This window comes from Carcharodon carcharias, chromosome 13, assembly GCF_017639515.1.
Source record: "Carcharodon carcharias isolate sCarCar2 chromosome 13, sCarCar2.pri, whole genome shotgun sequence".
Taxonomy (NCBI): domain Eukaryota; kingdom Metazoa; phylum Chordata; class Chondrichthyes; order Lamniformes; family Lamnidae; genus Carcharodon; species Carcharodon carcharias.
In genome coordinates, this window is record NC_054479.1 from 133,565,804 (window position 1) to 133,592,446 (window position 26,643).

Consider the following 26,643-nt stretch of genomic DNA (forward strand, 5'->3'; position numbering starts at 1 on the left):
CCGAGCTGGTTCCCCATCCCCTCCCCCCCCCCCCCCACCCACCCTTCCACACAGGCACTGACATAGACATATCCCCAAAAGGAACGGCTGAAAGAAAAACCTAACCGCTCCTTCAGTAAGATGAATGAGGAATACGACGTGATCGTGCTGGGCACCGGGCTGACGGTGAGTCCGCCCTTCGCTTGTTGAGTGGGGCGGGCGGGGTGGTGCGTGTTGTAGTTATTGGGGCGAGCGAGGGAGGCAGCGCCCGACTAGGCCTCAGGCCTCTCCCTCTCCTTCCAGCTGAGTCAGAGGGAGGGAGTTGGGCAATGGGCTCAGACCCTGCAGCAGCAGCAGATATTGAAGGGGGGGGGGGGGGGGTGTATTTCCAAGTAAATTCATTGTCCTCTCTCCCCTCTGAGGGCGCCCCTTTCCCATCCCCCAGATGATTCATTGAGTGAATGGGGGTTATATGTACACACACGTACATACAGATACCGGAAGCTTGTGAGTTGGCGGTGCTGAAGCCCGAGGCTGGGCGAATGGGTGGAGGTTAGGAGCTGTGGGGATATTTCCCCACCCTCCTCTCCCCCAAAACTAGGCAATTTATAATCTTCCGCGACACAATCGCAAAATACGGTGGGTGCTGGAAACTTGAAATTTAAGAACAGGGAAAGCTGGAAATATTTAGCAAGTGTGGGGAAATTCTGCTGAAAGGTCACAGGCCTGAAACGTTAACCGTGTTTTCTTCCCTTTCTCCAGAATGCTGAGTAGTTCCAGCAATTTCTGTGGTGTTTTTTTCTCTCTCTCTCTTATTGGCGTTTAATGTGTGCCCTCCGGAAAATTTTAAAGTGGTAATAATGCTACCATGCTTTCCCAACTTTCCTTCATTGGTTCATTTATTTCGTGTGAGCAGGTGGAGCCTAAAAGCTGAAATTGCCCCCTTTGAGCTATTAGCTATTGTACACTTCACAGAATGGTACAGCTGCAGAAGTGATGCTCCCGGTGAAAGGTTAGAATGGTCTGTATGAGGAGGGAAATGGTTTAGCTTTTTTAAAAAAAATCTTTCCTGATAATTTGATAACATTGTTGGCAGAGGGAATGTATTTACGCTGCATTACTTGGTAAAATAACCGCGCAAATGTGATGTCTGCAAATATTTTGAATGGTGGGGTGTAGCTTAAAGCACAATTATTTATACTATTTTACTGTGTGGTGAGTATATCTAACATGTTGCATATGAAAATGTACTTGTTTCACTTCAGAGATTTTGAGAGTTTACTGTTTTAAGTCAGTTTGAATTCCAGGTTGCAGGGTACATTTTAGTAGAAATGGGCAAGTAGCCTCAGAGAAATGGTGATGTAGTAGCCCAGGCTAATGCTCTGGGAACATAAGTTCAATTAATAAATTTGGAATATAAAACTAGTCTCAATAATAGTGGTATTGTCACTGGACTAGTGTTCCAGAGACCCTGGGGAATGCTCTGGATGATAGCCGATGGTGAAATTTGAATTCAATTAAAATCTGGGACTAAAATTCTGATAGCCACGAAACCATTGCCAATTGTCATAAAAACCCATTTGGTTCACTAATTTCCTTTAGGAAAGGAAATCTGCCATCCTTACCTGGTCTGGCCTACACGTGACCCCAGAGCCACAGTATTGTGGTTGACTCTTAAATGCCCTCTGAACTAGGGTAATTAGGATGGGCAATAAATGATGGCCTAGCCAGTGGCACCCACATCCCATGAACAAATTAAATAATGGTAACCATGACATATATCGTAAAAGCCCATCTGGTTCACATTGGGGAAAGAAATCTGCCATCCTTATCTGGTCTAACCTACATGTGGTTGACTCATAACTGCCTCTGAAATGGCTGTGCAAGCCACTCAGTTTAAGGGCAATTAAGAATGGGCAACAAACGCTGGTCTTGCCAGCAGTGCCCACATCCCATGAAAGAATAAAGAAAAAAATTCCTCTCAGTTGGTTACTAAGAGTGCAACTTTTATTCTCCCTGCCTCCCTGAACATGCAGCTCCAATGCATCATTTTTTATGGGAAATGTATTTTTAAAATTCTTTCGGAAACAGCCACTTAGACTGTTTAAATTGTCCTTTAGAAGCATTTTATTTCTCTGCATTTCAATTTGGCAAATGAAAAACAGGATTATAATTGTTTTTCCTTTATCCATTGTGGTTTTTATTATCTAGGACTTGAGAATGAAATTAGCTAGTTGCTCCTAAGGTATGGTCTAGCTGTAAAAAGAATTTGTGTACAGGAAAGTCACTGGTCCATTAAACACATTCATTTATTCAATGGATTTTCCTGTTTTCTTCCCCTGTCTCCTTTGCTAATGAATGGGTGGGTAGTGTGCACATTACTTAGATAATCTTGGCTACCATGTCAGGCAAGCGAAGTTGAAGGAAAAGGCCTGCAGGATGAAAGAAAATAATGAGTTTGTATTTAAATAGCACCTTTCACAACTTCAGAATATCCCAAATGTGCATCACAGCCAATGATATTACATTTTGAAATGTAGTCACTGTGGTAATGTAGGGGAACACAGTTGCCAGTTTGTGCACTAGAAGGTCCCAGGAAAGCATAACTATCGGCCAAGGCACCAGGAAAACACTATGCTCCTCTATAAATTGCACCATGAAGCCTTTTACACTGACCTAACAGAGCAGATGTGGCTTGATTTGACATCTCATTTGAAAGACAGTATAGAAATCCCTCACTATAGTGTCAGTCTAACCTGTGTTCAATTCTTGAGTAGGGCTTGGACCCATGACTCAATGTGCGTGCTACCACTGAGCTTGGGCTGACACTTGGAAGAGAAGTGGAAGGGAGAGAACTTGTAAAAGAAAAGGCCTGGTAACCACTTAAGCACACTTAATTTGGTGCAATAGCAGTGAACCAATAGACAATACCGTAAGTGGAAGTGGAAAAACAGTGTGATTCAATGTATTAGAAGACGCAGATGGTGCATGGTTTAATTGTGGAAGTCTGAGAGTCAATCGGCTCTCAGTTCTGCTTTGAAATGGGAGTTGCAGTGATCGTCTCTACTATGAACTGGGCACATTGTGGGAGAAAAGTAGTTGCGCAATAATTATAAGTCAATGCTCGATGGAAACAAAAGATTTGAAGATTGTGTGTCCTGAGCACAACACCTAGTCTGCTGGTTAAGGAATATACTTGCTTTAAGTTGTAACTTGGGACTTTTGTGCATGTGGATCTGGATTACTTTTCACGTTGGTGCTGAAGTCTAATATCACTGCTGGGTTAGCCAGTGATTGCAGGTGTTAGTTTTTGTCAAGTCTGATACCAGAGTAGAAGGATGAGCAGTCATTAGGTTGCTGAGTTTGTAAATCCATAAATTGCAGCTATACAGATAAATCAGAGATGAGAAGGATCCATGTTGTGGTAAGGTGACTGGCTATTTCAAGGCATTAAAACTTGCACAGTAAAAACTGCAAGATCTCCAAAGAGTGACTCTAAAACTTACATGTGATTTAAAGCAAATCTTCAAAATTAATCAGTTAAACAACCTCTTTTTAAATAAAACTTTTGTATGGTTTGGTTTTAAGGATTTTCCCATGATCTTATTGACACCCTTTTTTAATTTCACATTAAAGGGTGTTGTACATTTAAAGTATGAGGAATTAAAGGTCAAACCTCTTGGCCAATTTGTAAGTACCTGAAGCACTACTTGGGTTTTGGCTCTGATTCTCTGCTGTTAAAAATACGCTATTTATAATATAGAGCGTTGGCTGTACAGAGGTGGGCAGCAGCATTTCAACCGGTCCACTTGTCATTTGTTGGCACTTGTAGCAATGTTTATACTGGCAGCTGAAGTGTCATTGTTGGAGGTGATGCTGAAAACTGTTTACTTGTACTTGTTGCCTGCACTGTGTACTATGAATATTAATTTAAAAAAAATTAACTATGCTGTGAAGCCTCTTTTTAATCATAGTGGCACCTTGAATTTAGCAATAATGTTGTTACTGGTTACTTACAATTATACCAAGCAATTTGGGAGAGGAACCTTGGAGTGTGGAAAAAGATCCTGCATGGTTGTTAGGCAGTATTGTCATAGGCACTATGAAGTGCTTTGAAAATCAATTCAGCACAGTATGTCACAAAATAATTTAGTGTACACAACTCTGAATTAAATGCCTGAAATATTATAAGTGACAGAGATGTACTTATCCATCTGGCTAGTATTTTGCTGGTAATTTGTTTTAAAAAGGCAAATATTTTGTATCTGAGCAAATAGATTGAAGGATCTAAACATCAGTGGCAGTTCCTTACATCCCTTGTAGTCGTTGCAATGAGTTATGATGCTTTTCTGTCTTGCTGCTGTTTAGCTCAGATTGTTCGAAACCTTGGCGTTTTCGATCTGCAAGTGAAATTCCAACCACGCAGCCACACCACCAAGAATTTGCTTATTTTCACCTCTGTAATATCAGTCAGTTCTGCTCTCTTGCCTCGCCTGCTGAATGTCTTTCAGGCCTTTGTCATTTCCAGATTTGACTATTCCAGTGAACCTCTGGCTGGCCTCCATAAGCTTGAAGTCATCCAAAACAGTGCCTGTATCTTAACTCGCACCAAGTCCTGTTCATCCATTACCCATTTGATTGCTGATTTGCACGGGTTCCCATTGAAGTGATGGCTCTTTCACAATTCGTGTCCTGTTTTCAAATCACTCCATGGCCTTGAACCTCCACTTCCCTGCTTCCAAAAATCTTACTGTTGCTTGAAATCAAAATGACAGTCAGTAGTGGAAGAATGGTACTATCCAGGGGATGAGGTCAAATTCTGGCTAGTATTAGAAGCTGAGTTGTCGGTTTTAAAGCCCACTGTAACCACTAAATCTCTGGCTTCACTGCACTGTCAATAAAACTGCCTTTGGAAGTTGCAGGATGTGTTTTGCTTAACTTTCATTATCTTAATCTCTAATTTGAATAGGGAATGGCCACCAGTATATTAACCTTGTTATAAATTATTTTTCAAATTGTTTTAAACTGCCCAACTACCAAGGATACCATACTGTGCAAATAGTAAAAGATCAATATGCAAGTAGTTTATATTGTTCTGGTGTTGCTACTGGTAATGTCATTTCTTCTTTGCACCCTTTAAACATTTTTTCCGCCATCCAGATACTTCTGTAAACTCATTACAAAACAACTAATGTTAATGGGTTATAAGAGCGATTGCCTGGAGGGTTTCGAAATATCAGCTCCAATTGAATAGCTTTCCAAGCGTGTAATTGTGCAAAAAAATCTTTTGAGGTATGGAAAGCAGTAGAGATTTTGCAAATCTAAACTGATTTGTACCAGGTTTGAGTGGGTTGTTTATGGTTTATTTTGCAATTAAAACTGGGCTTCTCAGTTTTCTTGGAAGGGTTCCTTTTAGACGCTACAGGAAACAGTGGTTGTGTGTTCTTCGTGCCTTACAACCACTTAACTTATTTGATTCTTTTTAGTTCACCATTTAGATATGCAAGTCTAATTCGCTAGACTACGGGATTGGATTTTACAAGACTGTTCCCATGATAATGAGTGTAGAAATAAGCATTAAGTTTTGGAAAAGGTGGAGGGCAGGAGAAAGGTTATATTTAGAAGAGGCTGCACTCTGTTAGAGCCAACTAACAAAGTAAACTTGGATTAGACCATCATTAATTTGATTCATTAGGTTATGCCGAAATGTGCCCCATTTCATGGTGTTTTTAGATGGGTGACTTGTTCTTGTTTTGTTAATGCACAGTCTGGGACTTGACAAATCCTAGCATGCTGCACAGAGACCACCTCTCCTGTAGTTGAAGTGAAAGAATATTTAATAGGTTTTGAGCATTTTTAACCATTGTGTTAGCCTTAGAAGTTCAAGTTTAGTTCTCCTCTTGTCTCTGGACATTATTTTATTTACTGTTCAAATGTTACTTTTGGCCCTTGTTCCCAAGTTTTAGTATTGAACAGGTCGAAGTGGATGTCAAAAGCATTGTTTGATTTTCATTCTTGTCTTCCCCCTGAAGAGTTTTTCAGATTTTGTGTGAAATCTATATTTTTCTTCATTTGTATGTATTTTTCGTATAGCTTTGTTTGACCATAAAAATTACAAACAATTTAATGACCTGAATTTCCACAAGGGCTTTAATATCCTTCTACATTGAGATGATTTGAATGGTGTCCAGCACTTCATATGCGATCCTGAACAACGCCTCACATTCCAATCCATTTGAAATCCAAGCGAAGCCCAGTCGATTTTATTTATCTTTTTTACTGTAGCCCTATATGTTTGCACTTTTTAATACATTCGTTTCTAAGGATTTTTCTGGTTGTGTTTCAGCTTACCATATACAGGCTAATTTTTTCCACATTGATATATCCACAATATGGAAAAGACCTAAATCCTTTTAAACCTGGTTGCAACATTTGCTGTACCTGCTATATTGTTTTGGATTCTCTCCAAAGTGGTATATGTGCGCGCAGATATTTCTGTAAGCATGACTGCCTCTTGTCTTTTCGGCCTGATTCGTTGTTACTTCCGACTATACTGTTTCCAGTTTTAAAGCCTCTTCAACATAACTGGAACCTGTGTTCCAGCATTCCTTATTGTAGCCATTAAATACTGATGTGGAATCTTGTTGCATTTATCATTGATACTCCTCATCCCACACACCTAAAAGTTTAATCAAGCGTAATAACATTAAATACATTTGATTACATTCCTTGCGTAATATAGTGCTAATACTCTAGATTTTAAAATCCCAAGTCTGAAATCAATTCCCAGTATTTAACCTAGTAATGTAATTGTCATTGCAGATTAAATGAATGATTTTTTTTTGTGTGTCTTTAGAGGGCTAAAGGTGCGTCAGTTTATTGAAGTGTAGACATTCTAACCTGAGCATAAGATAAATAGGTAGTTGGTCAAATTTTTGCTAATTCTCATTTTTAGCATAATTTCAGTAAGTTATCCTGTACTTTAAAACTCCTGCCTGTGGGCTGGATGTTTTGCGTGTCAGCAAATGGCATTGTGTTTATCCTCTTGTCTTTTTAGATACAGCCGTTTTGAGAGCTTTATGATGCACAAAATGATGAGAGGCACCGTTTTCACAGGGGTTGAAACGTGGTTCAGGCAGACACAAGATAAAACTCTGAATTGTATTGTTGCTAGTTGTCATGATGCAAGCAAAGCTTGATTTATTATAGACTTCTTATGAAAATTACACATTTAATGTTTTTAAACTGATGCTCATCAGTCTTTTGATCTTGCTGAATGCCCAGAGTGAAAGAGTATTTTGTGACCTTTTTCTTTTGTCTCTTCATCTCCCAGTTCAAAGGAAATCAAAATATCAGGCTCAGAATTGGGGTTGCTTTGTGTAGGCCTGTATCTACAATCATGTACAGCTCTGTGAGAACTGGAAATTGATGCATAGCATTGCTGTGATGCTCTCTACAGACACACAAAAACATCATTCTTGTGAATGAATCTGTGATGACAATTATGTTGCTAGATTAAGTACTGGGAATTGCACTCAAATTTAGGATTTTAAAATCTAGAGTATTAGCAAGAATATTATGCAAGAAATGTAATTGAACATATTATGTGATTATGCTTGATTAAGTTTATAGGCGTGTGGGATGAGTATCAATGAGGTTTTGTTCACTGGTATTGTGCTGCCAAACAACTAAGGTATTTAATTCACTGCATTCAATCTTTTATTTGGCTTCCTACAGCCTAGGAGTAGACTAATTTAAGATGGAAGTGTCCACTGTGAACTGGTAGTTGACTCCTTGGGGTGCAGTTAAAATTATAAAGAATGTGAACATTTCTGACTGGGGCAATGACTAATTTCCAGTGAGGCTTGTTCTAGCTCCTGTGATAGTCATGACATCTAGAAATGATAAGGGATATACTTGCAATTTAAAATTTGGCTTGGTGGGTTCTGCAATCAGTTGACCAACATGAGCCTGGGGGCTTGGACCAATTAAGTATGTGCTCACGGCAAGGGGATGTATTGCACGGTGGAGCGTTTGATGTGTACAGGATGACGAGTTTAATTGCTGACCATGGTGGAGTTCTTGAGGGCATTTCGCTAATAGCTGGAACAAAGGTATTGATCATCACTGAGACTACATTTAGGATATTATATTAAGATGCTCCTGTATTGGTGACAGTTCAAGCACAAGGATATTTGAGTAGTGACTGCATATAACCAAGTCCCCTTCTTTTATCTATATAACTTGAGATGAAGATTTTAAAATGCTGGGACATGGATAATTATAGGTATGAGCAAGCCTCAGGGAGGTGTGATTTGGAAGGAATGGCTTTCTCATATCACACATGTAATATAATCCTAGCAAAAGCCATTAATGCTTTCAAAATAATTGGATGAGTATTTGGGGATAATGGGATCAAGGGTTAAAAGGGCAGATCCAGATAGAGATCAGATGTTTTGTGAAATATGGTTTTCAAGTTTCTGTCTGTTGAATCGTTTGGCCAGAGAAGATAGCTGCACGGTAATGTGTAACATGAAATTTCACGTTCTTGAATTTGCTCAATTTACCCTGGAGTGGAGGGGTAAGAATAAGCCTGGAAGTGGAGTAAATGAAAAATGCAAAGAAAAATCTGATAGTTTTGCCTTGTCTGCATCAGGGAAGTGACCAATACAAACATGTTCTGTTTCCACCACACTCAGTGAGTTGGTAGACTTTCTTTGTCACTGGTTATATTCAGAAAGCAGGCCAAATTAGGAGTTGGCCATTTATACTTTAAAAAGTTAATGAGGCAGTAAATATGTATGAAGGAAACATTTTAAACTCCTGTGGGTTGGTTCAGTTTTCTAAGTGCATATCTTGCACATGAAACCTGGTTTTCGTCTGACAATGCATTTACTGTTGTTTGACCTGTACAGGCATATATTGACATATTCTGTATGGCTGATAGTAAATTATTAAAAGGTAATTGTTGGTACTTCAGTGAATAGTTCTATTTATGGTGCACAAATAGATGACATTTTGCTCATGAGGAACTTGGTTAGTTTGAGTATATCTTTTTAAATGTCGGGAGTAAGCCTGAACTGTGCACTGATATCTGTAGAAAAAAATTTTAAGCTGTTGCAGCTAGTGACATTGTTTGGAAACTGCATGGTAAAATGGTATCTTTGATATGATTGATTTGCAGAATGCCTGTCACCCATTCCTCCATTTAACCGCTTGCAGTGTTGCTGAGAAGTGTCATTGCTTTTATAGGACCCTGATTGTTTGATACATGGCAACTATATTTGCAATATTGGCCTGCTTGCAGAGACCTGATGGATCAAAATGCTCCAATATGATATGGTAGTGTTCTTCCTGGAAGCTGAACTAATAACCTACAGCTTGTAGCCAGAAATATATTACTGTGCCATAAGGTTTTAACAAATGTGTTGAATTGTAAATCAAAAAAAGTCTTTAATGGAATCTGGCAGTGTTGGAAGGCTTTGGCACAAAGTAGAATTCTGCAGAAGCAGATCCTGAATTTGCTGTGCAGGACTAGACATGCAGAAAAGTAGCCTGAGAGGAGATTTGATAGAGCTATTCAAAATCATGAGGGGTCTGAACAGGAGGAAGTCAGAAAGAAATTGTTCCCACTTGTGAAAGGATCGCGGGTGAGAGGGGACAAATTTAAAGTAATTGGTATAAAAAGACAAAGCAATATTAAAAAACTTTTTCGCTCCAAGTTATTAGAGTCTGGAAAGCACCCACGGTGTAGTGGAGGCAGATTCAATCGAGGCATTGAAAAGGGAATTCAATGTATATTTGAAAAGAAACAATCTGCAGGGTTATGGGGCAAAGACAGGAAAATGGCACTAAGTCAAATGCTCATTCGGAGAGCTGGTGCAGACACGATGTGCCAAATGGCCTCCTGCACTGTAACAGCTCTGCGACTGAAGTTTACCAGAGCCTGAAATAAGTGTTAGCTGAGTAATTTTTTGTTGGAAATATGAATTTGTGGTATTTCTCCAGGAAGGATGCCAAATCACATTGTAATACACATCCTAAAACATTTCAAGCACTTAATTTTAGTTTTTCTTGCTGCCTGTTAGTACTTTTTTAAAAAAATTCATGCCAGAAATTTTGCTTTCAATTCGCAGATTTTTATTTTGCTAACTGTTGAGACCTTGACTTGCAGATTCCTCTTTACTTCCTGTTTGAGTTTACCTTTCTCTGTAAAATGTAACAATGTATAGTATGCATATGCAGTTGAAGTTGTAAGATTAGCTTTGAAATAATCACTTTCACTAACTAAGCAACTTTGTCAATGTAAAGAAAGCTACTATGGGCAGTGTTGGAATCTTGATTATCATTTGTGGCATGATCTTATAGCATGAGTTAGCTAAGCATCTGATCAAATTTATATTACATAGCCTAAACCCAATTTCAGGTTTACCAACAAAGGTAATGTGCACAATTTGTATGGTGCCTTTTTACAAAGTACGATATCCAAGACATTTCATTAAGAATGGGTTAGAATACCAAGTAAAAGGAGGAGTGGGGAATTTTGAGGAGGGTTTTGAATGCCTGTGTCTCACTGTCTGTGTCTGCCCCCCACCCCCACTCCCTCACGCTCATCTTAAAGTGCATAATGAGCAATCTGCTTTTAGACACTCATTTTAAGACATTAGATTATTTTTGTTTTTTAAAAAAAGTAATCAGTATCTTGTATTTCTCCATAATGGAATGCTTTAAACCTCTGCATCATCTACAAGGTTCAGTTCACAACTATATTCGAATGGAGTGAAGATCGACATCACTGCGTTGGAGGCAAAGCAGGATTTGTGGTTTTAATTTATGGAGTCACCAAGACTGAAAGAGCAAAGAGTCTCCCAAGTACAGGGGGACTATTTTTCCAGCAAAGATACAGAGAGTGCAGGATAGTTACATAATACGAATTATGTGATAATCCCAAGCCCCCACGAAGGCGAGGTCTCTGGGTCACTGATGGGGAAATGACCTAATCATCTCTCTTCTGGCTGGGATTTATGTTGTCATTATATTCAGCCATATTTGAATGCTTATTGTTCAAGCTTGGGGGATGGGGGGAGAGAAATCTGAAAATCCGGGTGCGAATTGTGGAACAAGTTACTTTTGGTATCCCAGGTTATAGTAGCTATGTAAATAGCACAAGGCAGGTTAAATATTTGAGATTATTTTGGTTCATAGCTTGTTTCTTGCTTACTTGCTCATTCATTGTAGTTGACCTTTCCCCTTTGAGAATCTTGAATTGCAGCTCTCAAATTTTTATTAAGGCTGTTCCTGGAAGTACCTGGGTAAATAATGCAATCTGCATTAATAACTTGCCAACAGTTTTCTGAATAATGTTTTTGTGAATGGAAATTTTATGGCATTGTCCTTGGTTCTGCAGGCTAATTACATTGCAATTGCTTAATGTGACTTTCTGCTACAACATTGTGGGGTCCCCATAACATAGGATTCAATTTATATAGATGGGTTATCTATAAATTCTTGTCTGAATAATGCTGCGCGGAACAGGCTTTGCACGATTGTATTGTTTTCTGGTAAAGAGCCTTGTGACTGATCCAACAGCTCAAATTGCTTCATCTTAATTATCCAGTTCTGATTATTTTTTAACTTTCACAGGAATGCATCCTTTCTGGTATAATGTCTGTGAAAGGGAAGAAGGTGTTGCACATGGATCGCAACTCTTACTATGGAGGTGAAAGTGCATCTATAACGCCCCTGGATGATGTAAGTAATAAAGACAAACTGCTTGTTTCCTCTCTTCACTTGGCATTAATATATGCAATCGTGATTTTTGATCTTTTTTACCTCAATGCTTTCAATTTATTTCCTTTCTTTTAAAAAAAAGTTGAAAGTTAGAACACTGACCTCTCCTCACTGGTCAATATGCTCCTGAAGGCAAAATAACCAGGATGTGCAACTGACTTCATTCTGTTCAATGTCATAAACTTAGTGGATTAGGAGCCATCAGCTGACTTCCACATCACAGCTATGTTTAACAATATCCGACATTTCACCATTGGTGAAATACGACATGCCTGTACCATGTTTAATTGTCTCTTATGATTGCTGGTTTGGCTTAGTTGGAGTAATTGAATCTCTGGACCAGAAGATTGTAGGCTAGATCCCCACATAGAGACCTGGCCAACGCTTCATTACAGTTCTGAGGAAACAGCTTGTTGGAAATGCAGTCCTTTGAGATGTTAAACTGTAGTGTTGCACTCTATGTGACGGTTAAAGGCCCACAGGCCACCAATACTTTACCCTGAGCCTTCAACGCCAAAAGCAGATTGACTGACTTTTTCAGGTTGCTTGTGGGGCATTGCTGGCAAAAGTAAGTTCCTCATTTGCCTATAGAACACACTTCACTTAAAGAATGAAAAGTGTTATATAAATGGAAGTAAGTTTCACACATCAGTTCTTGTGCTCTGGGTGTCACCAGCTAACTTATTATGGATCCATGCGTACCTGGAATTTAGTGCACAAATTGCCAAGTCATGGAGTTTGACTTGAGCTGTCATTCCAAAATGTTTCTTCTGATTTTGTTTTTAGCAACAAAATGGGGTCCATCCCTGCTGATCCATTTTCCAGGCAGCAAATAAAAAAGACTCTTATTAATTCAGAACTATGCCCTTGCCTGCTTTTCACTTCCTGTGGACTGTATTTGGCCAGCTATTTAAATCAAGTGGTCACTGAGGAATTGTATCTACAGACAGTTCTATCCCTTGCTTTTTTGTAGCATTCCTGAGAGTTGCCCTCAAAAAAAATACTGATTAAGATTTTGGTTCTCTGCAAAAAAAATGAGTAATGATGCCATAGTCCAAACAGGTTAGTTTGAATTTGTTGTCCTGGATTTTGTGCATATGATTTTTTTTACAAGAGGGGTTAATCCAAGCACTTCTGTTCACACTATTCTAAATTAATGTTTTTTTTCTTCAGCTGTACAAAAGATTTAATCTCCCTGGATCACCACCAGAGTCCATGGGCAGGGGAAGAGACTGGAACGTGGATCTGATTCCAAAGTTTCTTATGGCGAATGGTAGGGAATTCCCTTTTTGAAATATTTAGTATAACCTATGGGACAAACTGCCTATGTTATTCAGGAGATGAAAAAAATAAGATTGAGGGTGAAGTTATTTTGTGGTTCATGACCGTAAATACTTGAACCATGAATGTTTAATAGTTTGAAAGCATGTTTCTTTCTTCCTTTTAAATGTCATTGTTCTCCAAATGAATGTTGTCCTACAGCAAGGGACTTATGTCTGGTTGTGCATGTCCCTGCAAGCATAATGTTAGATGGAGGTCTTAGGGAAGCCACCTCAGTGAGAAATTGAGCTAGGGGCTGCTTTTGGGCAGAGCACACAAACAATATATTTATGTTTCTCTTACTAGTACCACTCCTAGCCCCAAAATTTCTCCCCTGCTATGTCAACCAAATGATTGTTTGTATGTAGGTTGTTGTTCTTGTGCTCCCAATGACCCCATAGTCTCCTCAAAGAGCAATGGATGTTTGTGCTAATTGTAGCATGCATTTTTGCTACTCAACTAAGTAATGGTAGGTAAACTGGGTTCATACAGCCATAAGCTGGGGTGTGAAGAATGATGTGTAATTAAGGGAATAGTGTAAATGCACCGAAGAAGCAGTTGGTGAATATATAGCATGTCAGCTTTGACTCAATAGCATATTTGTCTCTGGTTCAGATGAACCGGAGTGCAAACCTGTCGTTTGAGAGATCAGTAAACAATCTAGCCTGATACTTAAAGGTGTCCTGAGTCCACATGAAGCAATATGTAAATTCATTTTTTACCTCCATTTTTTCTCACTCGTGCTCCCTGCCCCCTCCTTTTTCTATATTGATGCCCACAGTGCTTTGCGATTTATTTCAATTAAAATGCATACTGGTATGTAATCTAAAAAATATAATGCTTTGTTTGCAGGTCAACTTGTAAAGATGCTACTGTATACTGAAGTCACCCGGTACCTTGACTTTAAGGTCATTGAAGGCAGCTATGTTTACAAAAAAGGCAAAATCTACAAGGTCCCATCTACTGAAAAGGAAGCCTTGGCATCCAGTAAGTAGGAAATAAAATGGCTTAAGGGTGATGGTAGTTAAGAAATAGTTTATGTAATTTTAGATGTGTTATAACCCATGGGTCACATTTTCTTTTCTACCAATTGTGTCTGATCTCTCAAATGAAGTAAACCTAATCCAATTGAAATGCCAGTGGCTACTTCTGTAGGAAAAGGCTTGGCCGATGGAGCTTCCAAAGCTTTTTTTTTTATTTACAAGTGGCGCTTAAGACAGAAAATATGTCAAACTCTTGTTATCCAATTCAGAACAGCAACTCTTTTTCCAGTTACGTGTAGGGTGCTGTCCTGCTGTGCTGGTTTTGAATTAAAGTACCATTGTGTTGCAACAGTCTTTGCAAGTCCTGTAAGCAGACATTTGCTCCTTTAAGATTTGGAAATTGTACTACTTCCTCTGAGACTCAGTAACTGCATTTCTATTAAATGTAACACGTTCAACTTGTCCACCAAAATCATCTGAATGGATTTTCTTTTCCCTGCTTCTCAACTATTTTCCCCCTTGAGAGTAGTATTTGAAAATACACTTTGTTCATTTCTAGAGTAGGCTGGGTTGGGGGATAAAGAGGAGGAATTGCTTTGTTTTCACAGACTGATACTTTTGCATGTCAAAAAAAAACAATGGTGGAACTCTTGCTGTTATTTCCAGACAGAATCAGTAATGTGCTAGAAGTTAATTGTGAAGATGCAGACCAATGGGGCAAGCCTTTAATTAACAAATGTTTTGTAGAACCAGGAACCAAGCAACTTGGACACTGCCACATTAGTCAACTAATAGAAAAAATCTAATTTTTAATTAACTTGGTAGAAACAATAACAATTCTGCCATTTTTCTGCCTTATGGGTGGGTTGTGACTGTTTATTTTTTACAAGTGAAATCGATGCTTTATGCTATTTGATGAGATCAGAAGCTTTAACTGGGAAATTTAATCTGCATCCTGCCACTTGCTGTAATGGTCTACTACACTGCTTATGTGTAACTTAAGCCAATTGTCCTATTGATTTAGCAAAATTTGTTGCAGTATACTTGAGAGCTCTGGTTCTGCTAAATGTTTAACCCATCATTGTCACTAGACTTTTAGTGGTGAAAAAAAGCAGTTGTGTGAATCTTTAACATAGGTATTTTGAGCTGGGGAAGGTGGGGTTGGGGGAGCTGCTGTTGGTGAGTTTCCAAACTTGAATTCTGTCTAAACAGGCCCTTTTGCAAAACTAAGATAGATGTTTTCAGGTCTGTAACTGGTGGTTGGAGTGTAAGAGCAGTTCAAGCTAAATGAATTGGATATCTCTTGAACTTTTGGTTTGTGTCTGTTCATAGTGTTTCGCTAAAAATATGTTTAATTGACCATATTGTACCTTTGCAATATTGTAAAATATGTAGACCATTGGTGCTAATGGAAAAGAAACTGATTAGTAGTGTTCCTATGGTTTTTAGGAGCACCACAAATGAGTGAAAGACAAAATTATATTTCCTTGTCAGGATTGTCACTAATTTCAGCTGTAATAGGTTCTTAATTTTCTATTGTAACTAATGTTGAGCTAACTATAAATTAATACTTTTTCTTAGATTTGTTGGGCTTTATGGAAAAAAATCGCTTTAGGAAGTTTTTACAGCGTGTTTCCCTTTATGATGAAAATGATCCCACAACTTGGGATGGCATTGACCCGAAGAAAACAACAATGAAGAATGTATATGAGAAATATGGCTTGGGGAAGGATGTAATTGACTTCTCAGGCCATGCCCTAGCCTTGTATAGGACTGATGAGTGAGTACTTGTTGCAGTAATTTTTCTGTTAGCATAAACATTTTATGTACATAAATACCATATGGAATTTTTGCCTCTCTAATCATCCTTTAATTTGCATTTTTATTACATTAATACTGGTGGAGCACGCTTCCTTTTTCCCCTGTAGTGTTTGTATGTCACACTGTTAATTTGTCAATCCATATAGTTTAGCGCTTGTTTAGTTTTAGTTTGTTCATTTTCACTATATATCCTGAATAATCAGCATTATACTGGAGTGTTGTCAAACGACTTTCCCCAATCTATTTGCTTTATTTATTCCCTCATTTAGCCCTTTTATGGAATTATATACTTGGTCTTAAATATTTTAGACTTCCAGATCATGTCAAATTTTCTCATCCTCCAAGGATGATACTTACCTCCAGTTGGTTCCTTCATGTGGTAGATTACAAAGCATTTGTGCATTACATTTATCAAATTTGATTTTCAGCTACTTGGGGCACAAGAAAACAGAAGAAAAGCTTTCAGTGACTTCAGAGAACAATCTGATTTGTTGGTCTGTAGCATAGTATTAGTGTATTTCTGTCCTCATTCAAATGTCTAACCAGAGCATTTCACTATGTAGCTCTTGCCTTTCCATGGAATCAACTTGATTTGTTTCCTAGGTATTTGTGAGGCGTGAATGCTATGCATATGTTTTCCTTTCCCCATGCCCCTTAGAACCATTGGGCCTTCAGCTTGTTTCCTTTTCATATGACTGAGATTGTGAACTTGCTGGTATGGTGCATGCTCAACACTAGCTGCAACATGAGTCCTGTCAGTCACTCAGTGCTCTAACTTTCTCAGAAGAATGAATACGGTGGTCACACTCAAATCTTCCTATCCCTTTCAGTTACGTTGATCAACCTTGCCTTGAGACGTTAAACAGGGTTAAGCTTTACAGTGAATCGCTGGCTCGCTATGGGAAGAGTCCATACCTTTACCCTCTCTATGGGCTTGGGGAGTTGCCTCAGGGCTTTGCCAGGTGAGAATTTATTGTACTTGAGCAAATGTTCTATTAAACAGGAATGGACTGTCGATGGATTTAGGCCTTTAGCAAGGAAGAAATTACATTGTGAAATACACAAGTTAGACTACAGCATTTTATTCTTGTAACTCTAAGCCAGAAAAAACAAATTAAATCTGTGTATTTGTAAAGTAGCAAAATATGGATACAGTATAGTTTTATAGTATGACCTCATGTTTGTGAGTTGCTCAGACCTTTTCCATTGTCACTCACCTGTCCACAAGGAAGTGCATACACAGCCAGGCATGACTCCGATTGTCCCTATTTTTTGTGAAAGTACTTAACTGCTACTTGCAGGTAATATACAATACTGAAGTTGGGATCAGTAATTTAGGCCTGTGCCCACACTATCTCCAATTTCCTCTGGGATTATTGGGAACTTAATTCCTCTCTGAGATTTTTCTTTGGATACATCTTTGATGGTTAAATCTTAATTTGCTCAAATTTACAGGGTTTACAGGTATTCTAATACCACATGTAGCCCATTTAATCTCCATAACCATCGAGGAGAATATGTAAAATGTTGGTCTGTCCAAAAGACTGGAGCCAATGTTCATTTCTTTTGAAAAGTTTCACCTTAGCAAGAGGTTTCAAACTGGAAATGTCCAACTGACGCTTTATTTAAAATTAAAGCTGTTAATTGTGCCTGGTTATAAATCTTGAGTACCTTGATGATTAAAACTGGAACATACTGAATCTTTTTTAAAGCATTTTCCAAATACAAGTACCACAGGTGTTAATTTTTCTGTTTGGAATGCCATGGAAGTGTTGCCTCGAGCATTAATTCACAAGGTTGAGAAAAAAAAAATTTTTTTAAGCTGTACGCAGTCACAGTCATCAAATTAAGTAACCTGCAGAATTCACGACCAGAAGTGTTGGCTTGATGGGCTAGCTACCTTTGGCTTGTCCTCAGCTTATCATTCTATAGTTGGGTGTTCATACAGAGAAGTAAACAAGTTTTTTTTTAAAAGCAAAAAACTGCAGATGCTGGAAATTCAAAACAAAAACAAAAATATCTGGGGAAAACTCAGATCTGACAGCATCTGCGGAGAGGAATAAAGTTAACGTTTCGAATCTGAATGACTTTTTATCAGAACTAAGGAAAAATAGAAAAGAGGTGAAATATATGCTAGTTTAAGGGGGGGGTGGGACAGGTAGAGCTGGATAGAGGGCCAGTGATAGCTGAAGATTGCCAAAAGATGCCTTGACAAAAGGACAAAGGTGTTGACATTGGTGATATTAGCTAAGATATGTTTAATGGTGACAGGAAGGGTAGAAAGCAGGACGAGCAAGGTACAGGTAGCCCTAGTGGGGATGGGGTGGGGGGAAGGGATCGAAATAGGGTAAAAGGTAAAGATAAAACAATGGATGGAAATACATTTAAAAATAATGGAAATAGAAGGGGAAAGAAAAAATATATATAAATTATTGGAAAAAGGGGGATCAGAAAGTGGATGGGGGAGACAGTTCATGATCTAAAGTTGTTGAACTCAATATTCAGTCCAGAAGGCTGTAAAGTGCCTAACGGAAGATGAGGTGCTATTCCTCCAGTTTGCGTTGAGCTTCATTGGAGCATTGCAGCAGGCCAAGGGCGGACATGAGAGCAGGGTGGTGTGTTGAAATGGCAAGCAACAGGGAGGTCAGGGCCATGCTTGTGGACAGACTGAAGGTTTTTTTTAGTTTTGCTTTTACACGTGAAAACCATTATGTATTTTGATCGCATGGTGCTGGCAAGCAAAGTGCAGTGAAATCTTGGTGTCGCGATATAACTGAGTTTGCTAATATTTGCAATCATGATTCTAGATGTCTGTATGCACTCATGGATTTCAAGTGTCTGAGTGGTCTCTGGCTTCTAGACCAGAGAAAAATCTGTTCTTCATAGTTACAAGTCTAAATATTCAGTGTGAATGTAGGGAAAATACATGTTTCTTTAAGTACCTTAGCTTTTCTCTGAGTTGACCTAAAATGAGTGCCATGAAACACTGGACATGGCTCAAATTACGTATTTTCCCAAATTGAGGTAATTTAACATAGCTTGTATGTTTGCGGATGTGTTTGGATGTGTTTTTGTCTTTTGACGTTCTTTGGTCTAATGCTTGAATAAATTGTGAAACCTGCTATGTAAAGGTCACAGCTACAAACTGTGACCACACTGTGCTGATCTATCTATCAACAAGCAGTGAAAAACCTGGTTTAATGCTGGGTTTCCTTTTGTTTAGGTTAAGTGCCATTTATGGTGGGACCTATATGTTAAACAAGCCTATTGAAGAAATAATTATGGAAAATGGGCAGGTGGTTGGAGTCAAGTCTGAAGGAGAGGTGAGATCTTTAAGCACTTTGCTTTTTATATATGTATATATATATATATTCTCTTATAGATATGTTGCAAAGAAACTCTGCAACAAGAGTATCTCTTTCCATTGGTTAGCTTATAGTCTTGCAACAGTTATGATGCAATGGAAAGGTTTCTGGGAGTGTGTGAATATTTATTTGGAGTCCCTGCCCATATAAAGTTTGAAAATCATTAGGTTTCTACCATGTTGAATGGGGATTATCCAGGACTGAAGCACTTTCAAGCCTGTGCAAATGTGAATTTTGGCTTGATGCCCAAACCTCCTGTTATCAGTGTTACAAATTCGGGTCTGCTGCTTTTATAGAATTTAAGGCAAACTGTCCTATTTTTATTTGGGTGATCGATTGTGGTTTGGACTGGAGCATTTGTCTTTTCCCTTTTAATTTATTGAGTCTCTTCAAAGGCAAACCCAGTCGAGTGTTTGCTGAGACAGGTCAACAGCTCCATTGTTAAGCTACATTATTTTCTACATGCAGGATAATAACTATTGCTGATTTCTACTTTTAGCAATATACGCAAGTTATATAGCTTAGTGTTAGGATAATTGTTCAATGGATACAATATTTTTGAAAATTTGTAGATTTCTTGGGACTAAATATTTTCATGCAATGATATTCAAGTTTCATTTTGGTCACTGTAGATGTTAGAGCTTTGAGTATTCACTGAGTCGACTGATCCGTTTTGCCAATTTTCACAATCTGTTAGCTAGTTTAGATTGAGGTGCCTTAAGGTAGAATTCCTGTTAGTTTGAACATTTGGGATTTTATGAGTTTATTCATTGAACAGTGCTCCAGAAAATAATCTGTAGAATGTTTGTGAAGGCAGCATGGAGTTGGAAAAATTTTGTTTGAGGAATTGATGCCTTTCTACAAAAAAAGTACTTGTTTGGAAGTTGGCAGTAAAACTGTTTTCTGGCAGAGGCGCGATCGGCCAAGTAGTCTTTTGTGATGAAAGGTCTGGTACTATGCCAGATTTAGTAAAAAAAAAAAACTTTATTTGCAGATTGCGCGCTGCAAGCAGCTGATCTGTGACCCTAGCTATGTGTCCGACCGTGTGAAGAAAAGCGGCCAGGTGATTCGAGTCATCTGCATCATGAGTCATCCCATTAAGAGCATAACAGATGTAAATTCCTGTCAGATTATCATTCCCCAAAATCAGGTCAACAGAAAATCTGGTGAGTAGCTTCCGTAAACCTGCGTTTCATTATAGCCCTTGAAGTGAGCTGCAGACTTTGGACTTGTAGGACTGTGATGGGTAGACAGTCTTGTGCTCAAATTTGAGCAGAGCAGTGTTCTTCAGAAAGGAGACCAACTACATGCCAATTTTCAGCCATCATATTTAGCATTAAGCAAGGCCTATAAATGGGTTGCCTTCCTGCCTCGATCGTGTATTGCACATTGGGTACAGACTTAAAGGATAGATATACACAAGATGGGAGCGGAGGGGAAAAGGACTGAGACACTCAACACCCAAAGGTTGGATAAGGATAGAATTGTGGAGACCAGGTACATTTCCAAAGGGAAGGAATGATTTGAATGTCTAAATACAGAGATGGGTTATTAAAGGATTCAGGTCATCAGCCTGGTGAGATAATGCAAGATTTATGTTTGTAGAACCCTTTGCTACAAGAAGAATTGGAGTGTGAAGTTTCAGGTTTAATGTTCAGTGGTATTACTATCACTGAATCCACTATCAACATCCTGGGTGTCACCATTGACCAGAAACTGAACTGGACCAGCCATATAAATACTGTGGCTACAAGAGCAGGTCAGAGGCTAGGATCCATGTGACAAGTAACTCGCCTCCTGACTCCCCAAAGCCTGTCTGCCATCTACAAGGCACAAGTCAGGAGTGCGATGGAATACTCCCCACTTGCCTGGATGAGTGCAGCTCCCACAACACTCAAGAAGCTTGACACCATCCAGGACAAAGCAGTCGACTTGATTGACACCATTCACATTCACTCCCTCCGCCATCGATGCACAATAGCAGCAGTGTGTACCGTCTACAAGATGCACTGCAGGAATTCACCAAAGCTCCTTAGACGGCACCTTCCAAGCCCACGACCATTACCATCTGGAAGGACAAGGGCAGCAGATAGATGGGAACACTACCACCTGGAAGTTCCCCTCCAAGTCACTCACCATCCTGACTTGGATATATATCCCTGTTCCTTCACTGTCGCTGGGTCAAAGTCCTGGAGCTCCCTCCCTAGCAGCACTGTGGGTGTACCTACACCACATGGACTGCAGCAGTTCAAGAAGGCAGCTCACCGCCACCTTCTCGAGGGCCACTAGGGATGGGCAATAAATGCTGGCCCAGCCAGCGAAGCGAACATCCTGTGAATGAATTAAAAAAAGGCAAGTTCTAGAGTGCTCGATCTTTTGTCAAGATTGTAGTCTTTAGGTAATGGAAAACTTGGCTTGTCTGAATTTGTTTGACTTCACAATCTTTTTAAACATTGTCTAGACATCTACATTTGCATGATATCCTACGCGCACAATGTAGCTGCTCAAGGAAAGTACATTGCCATTATTAGCACAACAGTGGAGACCAATGATCCAGAAAGTGAAATTCAACCAGCATTGGATCTTCTGGAGCCTGTGGAACAGAAGTATGCTTTAATATTTTGAATTGATTTGGGACATTTTGGCAGAGTATGTTTTGTTGAAACTGTAGAGTAAGACATTTTTTCAATAATAAGTTGATTGGGAGATTTTTATAGGAAGATGTTTGAAGGAGAGATCTGTCATTCCTGTGCCATACATGGTAGCCTGGTCAATAAAAATGCCTATGAATAAGTATGGTGTGTGCCATTCAAACAACCATCATGGGGTTATCTCAGCTCACTATTGGTGTAATAGTCCTAATGCAAACAGTGAGCAGTTTCAAACCACTCAGTATGGAAGACAAACTCAATATAGAAAAACTTTATAGGCATGTTAATTGGTAGCATTAATGATGGATGATGAGAGTCTGGTAGGTAGGTATTTTCTGACTGTTTGAGAGGTGTGTGATAGCACCAAATCTGAGATGCAACTGCCCTGACATTGGGTACAAAAGTTGAAAAGGCTAGCAGAGAGCCCTTCCCCAATGTGTTAAACTTTTTAAAATGCAAAACGTGGAGAGGAATTGCATTGAAGTGAACTACTTTATAAAGCAGTACTCCTTTGGGATAATTTTTTGTCCGCATGCCAATTAAAGGTATCCTTTCTAATTATTTGCATTAATGTTGTGATCCTGGGATCTTGGCATATTTTGCCAGTCTGAACTTTAATTCTGATTGCTAATACTGTCAGCTGCATAGAATTGACAAATTTTACAGCACAGAAACTGGTAATTCAGCCTAATCTATGCCAGTGAGTGTTTATGCTCCACATGAACCTCCTCCCACCTTACCACTTTTCAATCTACAATGTAATTTTTACCTTGGCAGAATTACTAGTATGGTTCACACGTTTTAATGTGGTGGGAGCTGCTAATGTTTACCATATGGTGCTGCTGTTAGCTTCCCCAATGAGATGGAGGATTATTGTGGCAGGTGTGTTGATTTGTGATCTTCCAAACTGATGGTCTGCAGCTCCTTGTGATTTCAAATGGATCTTGCCTATCTTTCAGGAGCTGGTATTGACTTGTTTGTCAGCACAGGGGAAAGTAGTTCCTGATGTTCCAAAAATGGAAGCTTGGGCCTCAGAGTTTAAAATGGAATTGTTAATCATGCTTTCATAGAGTCCTAGAAATGACAGCACAGAGGAGGCCATTTAGTCTGTCATGCCAGTGCTGGCTGTGGAACTCCATGTGTTGCTCTGCCCCATTTCTGGAGGATTGCCCTGCCATCTATTAGCTGGTTCGGCGCTTTCTTTCTAAAGGCTTGGGGAGCTGAGAGTCATTTTATATTGTGTAACAAATTAAAAGACTATCTTGTATCTGCAATTCAGGCTATTATAGCTGTTCCATTATCAGATGTATGAAACCTGCAATTTCAGCAACTTTTCATTATTAAATCATAGGCGAGTAGATTGAATTGTGACCCCTTAATTTTTTGGATACTTTGGTACTTAATAAAATTTATCATATACTTTTGCTCTTCAGATTTGTTTGCATCAGTGATATGTATGTTCCAGTTGACGTGGGAACTGAAAGTCAGGTAAGAATATGATGCCATAAGTCCTTTTGCAACTAAAATATTTGTAGATCATGACTTGAGTTGTAACTTGGTTACTTAGCCCATGGAAATAGAGGTTCATAGTTTCTGGCAGGTGAGAGCAGTGGATACCACTTAATCATTCCTGGTAGTATGTATAATTTCAGTTTAGTCTAATGGCAGCAGAGAGCTGGAAGACAGTTCATACCCCACTGGTGCAGTCTGTGTGGCTGGCAGTGGAAACCTGATTAGAGAGATTCAAAACATGGAGTTGTGGGAAAGACGCGCACATGTTTTGGGAGGCAATATGTTCACAGACTTGAGAGAAAAGGGATGTTGGTGGATTAGTAGTTTTCCTGAGGCTCCAGAGTATGCTTTTTGAGGGGGCGTTTGAAAGTGAGGAAGGCAATAGCTGAGAAGAGACCACCATTTATATTACCAGTTAGCATGGTGGCCACGAAGGGAAGTTGGGTGGACACGAGTTTAGTAGGGATTGGGATCACTAGCACAAGGTGGGTGTCGTGGTCAAGTTGAACTCGGAGGATAACTGGGGGGATGAGTGAGAAATAAGTGGATTCAATATTAGGGCAGTGGGGAAATCTTGAGGAAATTTAGCTTTGTGGTGAAGGAGAGAGTGTGGCAGAGATAGCTGAACAAGAGATCTCAATCTTGGTAACAAATGTATTGAGCTTCTTGCACGTTAATGAGATTGAAGGGGTAGGGTCAAGGAGCAGGATTTAAGGAGGCAGTTGAAAATAAGGAAAGAAGACAGGGATGCCTTTGCATTCTGAGATGATTCAAAACAGTGAACACCTTTAGCTGAGGAGATCAGGGCTTGCTGGTTGATGTGGTCCATTGTGACCTGGCATTAAATGGCTAATGTGCGTTTAAATCTGCACTCTTTGGACTTGAACTAAAGATGATGGCCATAGGAATGGAAGGAGGTCATTTAGCTCCTCAAGCCTTTTCCACCTTTCAGAGAGATCATGCACAACTGTGACTTTACCCTCCCCCTCACTGGTTATGGTTAAGGTTTACAAGGGAAAAGGCATGAAAAATAGACATGAGGGAATAATTTGAGCAGATTGATAGCTTCCATAGGTCCAAAGGCCCTCCTATCTTCATCTGTACCCTAAGCCCTTAGCAATATTAGCCAATGTTAAATTGCTAGGGGTGAGTTATCTCGTGAGGTGGTGATGCTGGATGAGAAGAGAAACCATTGGTAGAGATGCCCTGGATCTGATCCAATGGGCAATAATGGAACCAAATGTGACGGGTTGATTGACCTGCAGAACAGGAGAAATGCTCTACAGTTTAGAAAACTGGTTCGATGTAGGTGATAGTCAGAAAACAGCACTGAGGCAAACTTGCTTTTGTATTAATTGGTTACTTTTTATCTTTAACAGATTTTCATTTCTAGAACATATGATGCAACCACCCACTTTGAGACCACTTGTGATGATATTAAAGATATTTACAGGAGGATGATGGGGGTTGAGTTTGACTTTGAAGAAATGAAGCGAAAGCAGAATGATATCTTCGGGGAGGATGGGCAGAACGAACCTTCAAAGTAAACCCCCTGAAATCTTGTACTTAATTGGTTGATTCAAGTTGGGTGTCATTAAGGAAATTAATGAGCACTGCAGAAAAGCAAGTTTGTATTGTGGGGCCGGCTTATTTTTTAAATCGCGTCTTCAAGATCCTGACAAGTATTGCACTGATTCTAGATGGAAACCCCATCAATTGTCTTTGGCATCATGTGTAAATTTTGCTGATATCTTAGGGGTGCTGTCCAAAGAAGACAACTTACTGATGTCCGAAAAGTTTTGATCAGAGGCTTTGAAGGAGGAGCAGTGGGGGTTTGTTGGTGGTGGGGTGGGGGGTTGTTGGGGAAGCCATGACTTAATTCAGATGCATTCTTTACTGTAAACATGAAAAGATGTAAAAATGCTAAATCAATATTCCATATTGTTTGTGGAAGTATTTACTGCCATCTGCTTTAACATCAGCTCTAACATTTAATGGGTTAAAAATTCATTTGTGTAATCAACTAACAGTTTATGATGGATTGATTCTATGTAGAACTGCAACTTCACAATAAAAACTTGTATGTAACACCAGCCTTTCTAAACACTATGGACACTTGTATAATTTTTAATCTTGTTTACTTTTCTGGGGCTTCAGATAATCTGGGTGGTGCCCATTAAACTTTAGCTTCAGATTTAACTGGATCTAAAGTTCATGGAGGTGACCCTAATCTTGCTAAAGGATACCCTAATGTAACCCAGGATACTGAGTTGAAGTAAAATATGCTTTTAAACTCTGAGCTATAAACAATGTATATTAGAGGCAACTTGAGAATTTTAGTCAAATGAAGAACCGATTTCAAAGCAGGTGGATGTGAATGCCTTCTCTATCTCTGTTAGTTTGGAAGGATCAAACTGAATGCAGTGAAATGTCAAGAGCTTAAAAGTTCTGTTATGACTACTTGGCACAAAATTACTTCTGTACTGGAAAGTTAGATGGTCTTCAAATAAACTGCTGTATGCTTTTTGAATCTACCACATACTTTTGAGTTCAAACTTTCATGCTAAGATGCAAATTGTTGGTAAAGATTGTGACCAAGAATTGTACTTTGCTTTTGTGACTAGGAATTAAGTTTAGACTTTTCTCCTTTCCCCAACCAGAATGGTTTTCTAACTTAACTATTGTATGTTCCTCTTTCCTATCAAGTTAGGTAGCTGAGTGCTCAGCATTCAGTCAGGTAATTAACATCTGAGTGGAGTTGCCAAATATTCAAATTTGTTGTTCACTTGAGCTCTAGATTGGCCCACTGGACAGCGTGACTCCATTTAGCATTGAAAAGCAGTTGGACTGACTCTTCTCCCCATCACCAGACTTGAGTAATCCTTTCTACGAGCCAGCTGATGTAGTGCTTCTAGATAAGAGAGCTTTGTGAAAAGCCCCACTGCCTGTTCATTTACTTTTTCCCTTTTCACTGCTTGCTCACTGAAAGCCTGAGAGAGATGTTATCAAAGTTAAACGGTCATCTTGTGAGAGATTCTGAATTAATCTGACTGCTGCATTCAGTATTGGGAATGGAAGAACCTGAAGCAGGACCAATGCAAAGACCTACTTACTTCTCCTGTATGCATTTAAGTGTTGTAACTGGGCCAGAATATACATAGTGCAAATGAAATAGAATTTTTTTTTAAGTGCACAAAAAGGTTATGCTGACCCAAGCATAGC

The 26,643-nt window shown here is 39.2% G+C and overlaps 1 protein-coding gene across 2 annotated transcripts; it reads left to right on the top strand.

The window, feature by feature from the left end:
* The first annotated feature begins 30 nt into the window (after positions 1–30).
* Positions 31–25,955, top strand: gdi2 (GDP dissociation inhibitor 2). Of its 2 annotated transcripts, none has more exons than XM_041202827.1 (11): positions 31–165; positions 11,623–11,730; positions 12,943–13,042; positions 13,942–14,076; positions 15,654–15,852; positions 16,724–16,855; positions 19,117–19,216; positions 20,253–20,424; positions 21,720–21,864; positions 23,343–23,397; positions 24,801–25,955. In XM_041202827.1, exons 1-11 carry the CDS (start codon positions 121–123, stop codon positions 24,966–24,968), a joined length of 1,359 nt encoding a protein of 452 aa, XP_041058761.1. In that variant the 5' UTR covers positions 31–120; the 3' UTR covers positions 24,969–25,955. The 2 variants fall into 2 exon arrangements, with proteins under 2 accessions (XP_041058761.1, XP_041058762.1); XM_041202828.1 differs by lacking the exon at positions 31–165 and adding an exon at positions 483–618.
* The last annotated feature ends 688 nt before the right edge of the window (positions 25,956–26,643 follow it).

Coding starts and splice junctions, on each gene's coding strand:
- gdi2 (XM_041202827.1), top strand. CDS start 121: ATGAATGAGGAATACGACGTGATCGTGCTGGGCACCGGGCTGACG. Junction 20,425..21,719: donor TCAGGTCAACAGAAAATCTG/GTGAGTAGCTTC, acceptor AACATTGTCTAG/ACATCTACATTTGCATGATA. Junction 23,398..24,800: donor ACGTGGGAACTGAAAGTCAG/GTAAGAATATGA, acceptor TATCTTTAACAG/ATTTTCATTTCTAGAACATA.